The 11459-nt window shown below is 39.3% G+C and overlaps 1 protein-coding gene across 1 annotated transcript in view; it reads left to right on the forward strand.

The window, feature by feature from the left end:
• PAPOLG (poly(A) polymerase gamma) overlaps positions 1-11247 on the forward strand; it is a 36127-nt gene extending 24880 nt beyond the window's left edge. The window contains exons 15-21 of the mRNA XM_025163628.2: positions 2289-2398; positions 4378-4499; positions 4576-4751; positions 6254-6336; positions 6428-6651; positions 7600-7653; positions 8229-11247. Coding sequence (XP_025019396.2) covers positions 2289-2398; positions 4378-4499; positions 4576-4751; positions 6254-6336; positions 6428-6651; positions 7600-7653; positions 8229-8330 — 871 coding nt within the window. The 3' untranslated portion in view covers positions 8331-11247. The remainder of the gene's footprint in view (positions 1-2288; positions 2399-4377; positions 4500-4575; positions 4752-6253; positions 6337-6427; positions 6652-7599; positions 7654-8228) is intronic.
• The last annotated feature ends 212 nt before the right edge of the window (positions 11248-11459 follow it).

Genomic DNA, 11459 nt, shown 5'->3' on the forward strand with positions numbered 1-11459 from the left:
TCCTCCCCAGACTTACCTGTGGTGCAGCCGCTGTGCAAGTTTTCTGAAAGCCCTGTTCCTGCTAACTCCAAGGCCAAGGAAGACCTCTCATTGCAGAGCACCAGAGCTTCTGACCTTCTGTGAGAGCTTGTGAAAATTGTGAGTTCTGTGGTTGTTTGGGCCTTACAGGAACAAGGCCTTTCAGAAAATTATTAGTGTAGAAGCAGGGAAACAAGTCCACAGATATGAGAACAAATGGAAAATGGCAGTCTTTTGGTAAAACCTTCTCTGTCCATCGATCTCAGTTAGATTAAGATCTTGGAGTGGGGTGGGGAAGATTCACCTTCCTTTTCCAGTGAGCACACTATAGCTGAGAGAGAGAGATTTTATGTGTGTGCATCTCTCTTTTGTCCAGTTACAGTGGGACAAAAAAGTATTTAGTCAGCCACCAATTGTGCAAGTTCTCCCACTTAAAAAGATGAGAGAGGCCTGTAATTTTCATCATAGGTATACCTCAACTATGAGAGACAAAATGAGAAAAAAAATCCAGAAAATCACATTGTCTGATTTTTAAAGAATTTATTTGCAAATCATGGTGGAAAATAAGTATTTGGTCACCTACAAACAAGCAAGATGTCTGGCTCTCACAGACCTGTAACTACTTCTTTAAGAGGCTCCTCTGTCCTCCACTCGTTACCTGTAGTAATGGCACCTGTTTGACCTTGTTATCAGTATAAAAGACACCTGTCACACTCCAAACTCCACTATGGCCAAGACCAAAGAGCTGTCGAAGGACACCAGAAACAAAATTGTAGACCTGCACCAGGCTGGGAAGACTGAATCTGCAATAGGCAAACAGCTTGGTGTGAAGAAATCAACTGTGGGAGCAATAATTAGAAAATGGAAGACATACAAGACCACTGATAATCTCCCTCGATCTGGGGCTCCACGCAAGATCTCACCCCGTGGGGTCAAAATGATCATGAGAACGGTGAGCAAAAATCCCAGAACCACACGGGGGGACCTAGTGAATGACCTGCAGAGAGCTGGGACCAAAGTAACAAAGGCTACCATCAGTAACACACTACGCTGCCAGGGACTCAAATCCGGCAGTGCCAGACACGTCCCCCTGCTTAAGCCAGTACATGTCCGGGCCCGTCTGAAGTTTGCTAGAGAGCATTGGGATGATCCAGAAGAGGATTGGGAGAATGTCATATGGTCAGATGAACCCAAAGTAGAACGTTTTGGTCTAAACTCAACTTGTTGTGTTTGGAGGAGAGAGAATGCTGAGTTGCATCCAAAGAACACCATACCTACTGTGAAGCATGGGGGTGGAAACATCATGCTTTGGGGCTGTTTTTCTGCAAAGGGACTAGGACAACCGATCTGTGTAAAGGAAAGAATGAATGGGGCCATGTATCATGAGATTTTGAGTGAACACCTCCTTCCGTCAGCAAGGGCATTGAAGATGAAACGTGGCTGGGTCTTTCAGCATGACAATGATCCCAAACACACCGCCCGGGCAACAAAGGAGTGGCTTCGTAAGAAGCATTTCAAGGTCCTGGAGTGGCCTAGCCAGTCTCCAGATCTCAACCCCATGGAAACCTTTGGAGGGAGTTGAAAGTCCGTGTTGCCCAGCAACAGCCCCAAAACATCACTGCTCTAGAGGAGCTCTGCATGGAGGAATGGGCCAAAATACCAGCAACAGTGTGTGAAAACCTTGTGAAGACTTACAGAAAACGTTTGACCTCTGTCATTGCCAACAAAGGATATATAACAAAGTATTGAGATGAACTTTTGATATTGACCAAATACTTATTTTCCATCATGATTTGCAAATAAATTCTTTAAAAATCAGACAATGTGATTTTCTGGATTTTTTCCCCCATTTTGTCTCTCATAGTTGAGGTATACCTATGATGAAAATTACAGGCCTCTCTCATCTTTTTAAGTAGGAGAACTTGCACAATTGGTGGCTGACTAAATACTTTTTTGCCCCACTGTATGTGTGAATTTACATGAATGTGTGCATGCAGGTATATGTGTGTGCAGATAGTATGCGCGTCCAGCCCAACTGAGCACCCCATACAGTCCACAGGCCCTGACAAGTTGTTTACTCTTCATTAGAATAACGAAGTGTTGCAAAGTCCATAAATCCTTTGTAACATGTAATTTTGTTCTTTATTGACATCTGAAGCTCTGCAAAGAAATCAGTTTAATGCATAAGTAATTTGCATTTAGCCCTTAACCATAACACTACTGGCACTGGGACTTTTTGTTAATATGTTGTTTTGTGTCTCTCCCTCTAGGAGTGATTATGTATCAATGTGGTTTCTGGGAATAATTTTTAAGAAACTGGAGAACACAGAGAGTGTAAGCATTGACTTAACCTATGATATCCAGTCATTCACAGATACAGGTAAACTTTCTCCCCTTGAAAATCCTGTTTTGAGTGGGCCAATATTATTTCAGATGGGTGCCTCCCTTCGGTGTACATTAGTGCTGCTGACAACTTGGCAACCAAGTGGAATGTTATCCATACTGAGGCGGCTTATAAAAAATGAGAAAAGGAATATGGGTTGCTAGTATACTGCAGAAAGATTTGAAGGTGAAGCAGAATCTGTGCTGAAGTAAATTTCTCCTTTAAATCATTTTTTCAAAGATATGCTATTTCTTTAATACCTTTAAAGGCTATTGAACTGACACAATCCTGATTTCTTGATTGCAAGAGAACACATCCTTTGCTTGTTTTTTTTTTTAAATGCATCCGTTGTACCTATATTGAACTTGCTTGTAGGTGAATCTGCTCCCTATAGTCTTGGAATTATTGGCAATATGTAAAGTTCAACATAATCAGTGGGAATTTCTCTTAACTATGCTGCAGTGAGGCATTTATCTTTCCAAGTGGTATTTTTGGAATTTAATTAGATTCTGTTGTTTGTTTTACCATTAGAATTAATAGTTTTAAAATGGACTCCTCTGGATAAGTGTTCACAGAAGTCCAATTAGGACTTGTCCTTCCCCAGAGGAAAAAAAACAAGCTCACTTTTCAAAATGTATGAGGTGTCTGGAGCTTTTATTTAGAGAAGAAAAGTGCCTTGTGAAATGTAGTTAACTGGACAGCCTACAAAATGCTGCAAAAGCTATTTTTGAAAGCTGAACATCACTGTAAGCAACTTAGGTGTATTCACTGGAAAGAAAAAAAAAAAAGCCAAAAGTTGTGATCATATTATATGTTTTCCAAAGTGGAAAGTGGAGCCCTCTGCCCAGTGGTGAGCTGGAGCTGGCTCGTACCAGCTTGCAAGAGCCGATTGTTAAATTTCCTGGAATTTTGTGAGCCAGTAGAGAGCAGAGCCACCACACCGGGCATACTGATCAGCTGTTCGGCGACTAGCAGTGCAGCAGCAGCAATGGAGTCGGCAGAGCCAGTTATTAAACATTTACCAGCACACCACTGCCTCTGCCTCTATACAGACTAGGACATTTGTTTCTGGATATAAAAATAAGATTTTTTAAATGTCTTGGCATATATCTGCTAGAGTAGAAATGTATCCTGTAAACCAGGCGATAAAATGCATTGGATATACAGGTATTCACATATGCCTATGTACTATTCTAACTCTACAAGCTAGATTGCTATGGAGTGGGGGAGAGATCAATCCCTCCCTCTTTATTTATTTATTTATTTATTCGTTCATTCATTCATTCTTGGGTTTTAAGTTATGTAAGACCTTTGTTAGAAAACATGTAATAATTTTATGTTGGTTTAATGGAGACAAGAATTAAACCAGCTGACAGTTGTGTTTTAAAATCTAGTTTGTAATACACCAACTCCCATATAATGATATTTGTATAGACTGAGTTAACATGTCCAGTATGCCTCAGTATTTCATTGCATGGTCAAGCTAATAAGCTAAAGAAGTCTGCAGCTTAATTCTCTTGAAAAAACTTATGCAGGCTTTCACTGCAGAAAGGGTAATGTTGATTTAAGAGTCAGATTAAGAATCAGATTCCAGAAGGAAAGACGATTGTGCCTGTACCCCTAGGTTCCCCTACTATTTGTACCCTGCTACTAAAATCAAGTCTACCAGTAAGACAGGACTATTAGACACCCTAAGAGCCTTCAGGAGCCAAAATATCAGGACTCATAGTACATATGTATTGCAAAAACGAACTGATTTAAATCATTTTCTTTGTTTCTATTCACTGACAGTGTGGCAGAGCTGTATGGCTTCATTCCATTTCCTGAAGATAGGATGATTATTGTAGTGTGGCTCTGATAGCTGCCTTATGGATTGGGGAGATGGTTCCAGCAGTAGCAGAACAGCAAGTTATGGGGCTGATCAAAGTTGCTTGAGTTGTTGGATGACTTCTTGACTTTGTCATCTTTGATCTTAGTTTATAGGCAAGCAAACAACATCAACATGTTGAAAGAAGGCATGAAGATTGAAGCTACTCATGTGAGGAAGAAACAACTCCATTATTACTTGCCAGTAGACTTCTTGCAGAAGAGGAAAAAGGTTTGCCCAAATTTTGGTCTTTCTGACAGCACCTCATTTACAGATCTGTATATCTAAACTGAAATTATCTCAACAGAGTGTGCCTGATCTTGGTGGACATGCTTGTGGGGTTGTGTTGAAAAGAACAATGGTAAATGATAGCTGTTTGGACACTTACAGCAGTGCAGAAGTTACCACGCAGTGCAAAACTGTTCCGTCATTCAGCAACGTGGTGGAATATTGCAGTAAATCTTTTTCAAAAGAAACAGAAAGGTAGGTGTGGCTATGTCAGGTGGCTAGCATCAGTATTACTTTTAAGATGTGAGAATGCAAAGCTACTCCTGTATGTAAATAATTAGCACTCTGACCACTGCCTTTCCCCAAGGTCCACTTCTGGCTACAGAGTGGCATGGTTGAGACTCTCACAACTCCATCCTTCACTGCTCTAGCTACATGAAGTGGGAAGAATGGCAATTACTGTATTGAATTGGAAGGATGAGAGCTTAGGTCAGCAATGAATAATTTATATGGTTTGTATAATTTTTTAGGCCTCAGAAGGCCAAAATGACACGATACCACCAAAATAGGAGGAAGCAAAATGTTCATTCTGTTCTCTGTGCTTTAAGGGATTTAGTAGGACTTAAGGGGCCAAAGGGGTGCGCTCACAGAGATTTAAAACACCTGTATTTTGCAAAAATTAGTGGAGGGGAGAAAACCTGCTCTATAAATTCATGAAACATAGTCCCACAAGCTATGATTTGCCCATCCTGATTCTGGACCAGTTTATGTTGTAGTGCTTACGCAGGAGAACTGGATTCCCAGTGAGCTGCTGAAGAGCAAAATTTGGTCGTCTCATCCACTGCCTTAGATAAAACCGCACTGCATTTCCCAGACTTTTGTTATTTCTTGTATCCTTTTGGACAAATTTCTGTCAGACACCCCGACAGGCCTACTTAAAAAAAATTGTTCCAGGTAATTCTTGTGTTTACTTTTGCTATCTTTACTTTTGAAGAGAGAAAAATTCTACTGTTTCTCATGCAGATCTCTGAAATGCTTCTTCCAATATTCCCTCACTTTGTTTCATCCAAATAATCTCATTACTTTTATTTTTAATTCCAGTCACTCTTTTGGAGGCTCCTTTTTTAGCCCTCTTTGTTCACTCTCAAACAATTAATTTCCATCAAAATCATTAAGCATTTTTCTTTCTCTTTTAATTTTAATCATTACCTTTTTGACTACATTCTTTTCAACTGTATTTTTCTTCCTCTACACATTATCTTTCTTTATACTTACTTATTTTTGCGATAATTCGTTTTTCCTCACTCACAACCTCTTTCACTTCATCATACTACCAAGCATCCCTTTACATGTTTTTCATTAACATAACACCACAGACTTCAATGACATGTGTAACATAATGCTTTTCTCTCTCTTCCAAGCTGCTTCCAAATCTCTTTTCTTAAATCATACAGAACTTCTTTCATTAATTCCCTCAGCCTTTCATCATAAACAGTCAGGTCGCTCATGTTTCCTCATTCATTTTTGTTCTATGTGTGCATATGAATAGACTTATTCCTAAGCCGTATATTTGAAATAAATAGACTTTTTCTAAACAGATACTCTTCAATTATCATTCTCATCTATTCTTGGTCAGGCATCATTAGGTCATTCTCATCCATTTTAGCAACTGCTTTCTGCTGTTATTGTGGAAGGTTTTTATCATAACATATGATCACCTCCATGAAATATTTCTTAACCAGTGCTGCTTTTCACAGGTCTGGTGTCCTTCAAAAACCTACTGTATATGAGAGGCGAGAGAAGCCATGGGCCATTACTCGGTCAGTGATGTCTGTGCCAGGTATTGCCTCTTGTATGTACTCAACTTGAAAATTAGCAAGTATTCTTTTTTAGGCTCATTAAGTAAAACTTAACTTTACTCCAATTTGCAGAGTTGGATCTCACAGCTACAGTGGACACAGCTCTGCCTTTAAGTTCCTGTAGTGTCTCCATGGCCATAGAGCAAAATAGGATTCCTCCGACTATCGCCCCTGCTTCTACCTATTCCCAGGGATACCTGGATGGAATAGGTTCTGTTAAAAATAACTTTGCACATAAGAGAGGTCATTCACCAGCCTCTGAAGATTGTCTTAAGCGGCTGAAAGATGTAGACAAGGTAAGTGTCTCTTTTCAGAAGGAAGTCCCAGTACAGCTTCAGTGTTAAAGTGGATTGATCAACGAGGACACAGTTACATGACTGATAATAAAACTCTGCTGGGGACTACAGCCTTAAACTGAGCAAAAGTTATTTTTTGAACAAACATAGATAGAGATTGTGATTTCTTGGAGAAAAACACCCAAGCTAGCTCAGACTTTAATAACAGTGAAAATCTTAGTAATGGCTCTATAACGGGCATTAGTAATGTTCCTTCCCTTCCCCCCTGCCCCCCTGTGGGTTCTATGGCTAATTTAATATAACTGTTTGCATAATTTATATTAAACATATTGAGTTTGTTTCCTGGCAAAACATTCAGGAGGTATTCCAGTCTTTTCCCTTTTTGAATTATTACCTTGATTTACACATTGGGGAGGTGAAGAAAGGAATGGATCAGAAGCCAGTAGTGATGTGTGCATGTGTTGCATGACAAGATGACTATTTCTAATATGACAAAGAGTCTTCAAGGTGTGTAAATGAGGTGTTCAACCTGGCTTTACATACTTCAATAATTTGGTGTATTTTTGTCCAAATTCAGCTCTGTTATGCTATCAAAGTAGACATTAGTGTCAAGACTCAGAGATGGGAAAGGAGGGAAATGCTGCATTACTTTATACAAGTTTCAGATGTCAGAGTAAGTTGTGAGGTATACAGAAAGTTGCAATTCATCAGCATCTGGAGGGCTATGAATTCCTTATTGTAGAAAATGATCTGATCCTGACAAAAGTCCACTGCATGAATGTCTGAGTGTCTGTGTGCAAGTGACACCGCTTGTGCAATGACACTATTGCAGATATGACACCATTTGTGACATTTGTGCAGTGACATCATTGTGGCTTGTACCGGCTGCCTGTGGCCCACTATTTCTTCCACTTTGTTACTTACTTCTTATGTTTCTCTTCCTGTTAGCATAGCCGTGAAGACACCATGACTCTTCCAACTTTTGATACACAAAGATCACAGGTATTAACTGCACATTAGTATTTGGAACAAAAATGGAGGTAATAACTGATGTCTGAAGACTTTTAATATTTATGTGGCTTTCATTTTGTGTTCTCTAATGCCCCTACATGCTTTGTAATTTGCTCTCACTGAAATGACATTACATATAACAGGGCTGGGCAGTGGTTTAGATTTGACTGGGAATGGGTGCTTCAGAGCACACAGTACCTGTCTGTGAGTTATTAAAACAGCCATGTCTGATTTCAGGATTATGAGGCTGCAGCAGGAAGCTCACAGCTGATATGCATTCTGAAGTATCTCTTGTCAAATCCAAAGCATTGCTCACACTTAATATAGAATTTGTATTTTATTCTAACTTTTAGGGGTTGCCACCCACCCACAAGGACTCTTAGATTAGCTTGCAAGCTAAAAGCTTTAAATCAACCATCTCCCCTCAATAGTAGTAACAGAAGCTGAGCACATGGAGATGAAAGATATCTTAGTAGTAGGGTTGATATAAGATGTTGCTTTGATCTAGGCTTGTACTCATATCTCTGGAATCTTGCTTCCCTCATCTAATTTGTTTTCATTTGCAGCGGCTTTCTAGTAAAGAATTGCCAGATTCATCTTCTCCAATCCCAGCAAGTGGCATGGTTCGTGTTGTTAAAAACTCCATCAGACTGACTCTTAATCGATAGCAGTGCTTTACCAGGTAATAGTAGATATAGTGCATTTAATGGCTATTGCTCATTTCTTTATTTCAGCTATTGTCATTACCCTCTTGTTTCTCTTTTGAGCATATTAACTTGGCTGCAATCACTAATAAACTTTTTTTAACTCACAGAGAAAGTGCCCTGATCCACTCCAGCTCTCTATCAGAACAAATATCTAGTGCTAGAATTGGTTCCTCTTCTTCTCTTGTAAGGCTCATTTGATTTTCCCAAATCAGCTCCAGAAGGTTGAGGGTCCTTCTATATGCAGATTTGGGGCAGGGGAGGGAGTATGGGGGGATGAGAGAGGAAAAAGAAATTCCATTGCGTACACAAAATTCCAGCTGCATTGTGCAGTACTGAATGGAATCCTGATTATACTTAATTCAAATGTTTATAGATACCCTACAAAGTTGTTGAAGTATGGAACATAAATTCTTTAAATCAGATGTGTCTCACTTAATACTCACCAGATGTGTAGAGACAGTAATTCCCAAAATTTCTAACCAGTGTGCCTGCATCTGGAAGGCACCAGGTTGGGAAATGTTGTGAGTATAGCAAAGATCATCAACAAATGTATGCTTGTCCTCTTTTTTCTTTACCCGTGAGTTTATTTAACAAAGTGCAAATCTTATTATTTAAAAGAAAATAACATAAACAGTTTCAGTTTAAAATGCATAATTTTGAAATCTTGACTAAAAAAAAGACTTTCATCAACAGCATCATAAGATATTCTTCTGTTAAAAGGCATCCTAAAGTTACTGTATCCATACTACTGTAGTAGCAAGCGACACCCAAAGCATGAAGACAGAGACTGCATCTAAATGGTACAACATATGATTTGCATATCGGTCCCTGTCAGCTCCAGTTTGGATCTCTCATAACAGAGCTGGGAAACTCCTCCGCCTGACTTCCTGAATAACTGCTCCAAGTTGGTGTCAAGACAATGTTAAGTAGACCGATATTGGCTTTATGCATAGCACCCATCGTTGTTTAAAATGGCTTAATCTTCTGGTGTATTTCTCTCTAAAGTATTACACTGTCTTAATTGTTGTAAAAAAATTCAAGCTACTGTTCTTCCAAAATTTGTGGTGTGTGGGTATTCCTATAATGTAAGGTTTATTCCCTTGGACTGGGCCTTTATTTTCACTGTGCAGAAGCATAGCTTTATTTTAAGTCTTCTATCTGAGTTATTCTTCTTTCAGCAGAAAATGTTTTTGCTACGAAACCCCCCCCCCAAAAATGTCTTGCCTTTATTTTTCCTGAAAGGGTTGGCATACAGAGTACTTAGCTCTGGTGTATTTCAGTTGTTATCAATGGCATTGGAGAAGTGCAGGTAGACTGAATCTCTTTCTTAAATATACTCTTAACACTATTGTTCTAACCAGAAAATCCACAACCAGTCTTGGTGGTATGGAAGGCTGGCTGGTGATCTGCATAGCAGGTTGCCATAGGGGTTCTTGTAATAATGCACAGGAGTATGTGTGTAAATATTGGAGGTGCTTCTCCTTTAAAAAACAATCTATTTGGCACATATGTAGATGTACCAAAACAGCTGCTTCCCATGGAGGCTCACAAAAGGAAAACCTAGAGCACAATTTCAGCCATTGTTCAGTTGTATTAAAGCCCTGTAATAGTGAGATGTGAATTTAACTTTGATTCTTCTCTCTACACATCTAGCACCCCAATTTTAAATCAATGGGAGTTAAATATACTTCAGTGTTTAGCTGGATTGCATGCTAATCTATAAATAAAAATTTAAATCGACTCATCTTCCACAATACTGGAATGCAAGAAAAGTGGTCACCGTATCACTTGAATTTCAGAATTGTTAGAGGGCCTTGTAAAACCATAACTTGCAATCCAATCTATTTTTATTTCCATGTTGAATGATCTGAAAATTATCTTCCATATTTTGGCCTGCCTTATGAATGAATGAGTGCTCTTTATTCTTCTGTGAACTGGGACTGGGAATGCTGGGGTAGAATGAGTTTTCGTCAAGTCTGAATTCTGTAGCTTTCTGAACAACTTCACTAGAATCAATATCACCCACTATACGACCACTGGACTCTTGCAGAACCATGCTTTCCTTCAGAGCCCATGTCCTGATACAGCAGGAGCAAATGCCATTTTCAAATCTTAAATTTTGTAATGCCTGTTTTTTGTAAAAAATAATCAAAACCAAAAAAGTGTGTGCAGAGTATTTTTGTATGTACTGTAAAAAGAATTTTTCAAACAAATATAAATTCTAGTCTCATCTGCTTTATTTATACAATAGTTAAGGAGTTCTGTGCTTCTGGTACAAGGTAATAGAGGCAGTAGGTTTTATTCTGATAAAATCCAGGCTGGTTATTCCATGAGAAGCTGTAAATAGCACCTTTTATTTTTGAAGGATTTAAAATTTGTACATTGAAACTTGTTTTGGAACAAATTTGATAAATTTTGCATTTGATAAAGTAGATCACAGCCTACTTCTTAGTAAGACAGAACAGTGTGGGATAAACAGTACCACTAACAGGTCCTTAAAGGAACTACATCTACGTGGAGGGAAGTATGCAGTGGGGTACATCAAGGTTATTTTTGGGGCCCAGTGCTCTTCAATATCTTCATAAATGACCTAGATGAGGGGATTGAAGGGGCACTTATCAAATTTGCAGATGACACAAAGCTGGGGGGAATTGCTAACACCTCAGAAGATAGATTCAAGATTCAGAAGGATCTTGACAGACTTGAGCATTGGGCCCCTATCCAACAAGATGCAGTTCAGTGGAGAGAAAAGTAAGATCCTGCACTTAGGCAGGAAAAATTAGATGCACAGGTACAGTAATGCCTATGCTGAGATATTGTTGAGGGATCTAGGTGTCCTGGTGGACCACCACTTAAGTATGAGTCACCAGTGTACTGCAGCTGCCAAAAAAAGCCAACATAGTCCTAGGCTACATCAACAGTATCAAGATCAAGGTAAGTGACAGTACCAGTCTACACTGCACTGGTGAGGCCACATTTGGAATACTGTGTTCAGTTCTGGTCACCACAATACGAAAAAGATGCTAAGGCCCTAGAAAGAGTGCAGAGAAGAGCGACAAAGATGATAAGGGGTCTGGAAGCTAAATCCTA

The sequence above is a fragment of the Python bivittatus genome, unplaced genomic scaffold (genome assembly GCF_059951505.1).
Source record: "Python bivittatus isolate LINGU-HERP-01145 unplaced genomic scaffold, Pbiv_v1 ctg000020_np1212, whole genome shotgun sequence".
Classification (NCBI taxonomy): domain Eukaryota; kingdom Metazoa; phylum Chordata; class Lepidosauria; order Squamata; family Pythonidae; genus Python; species Python bivittatus.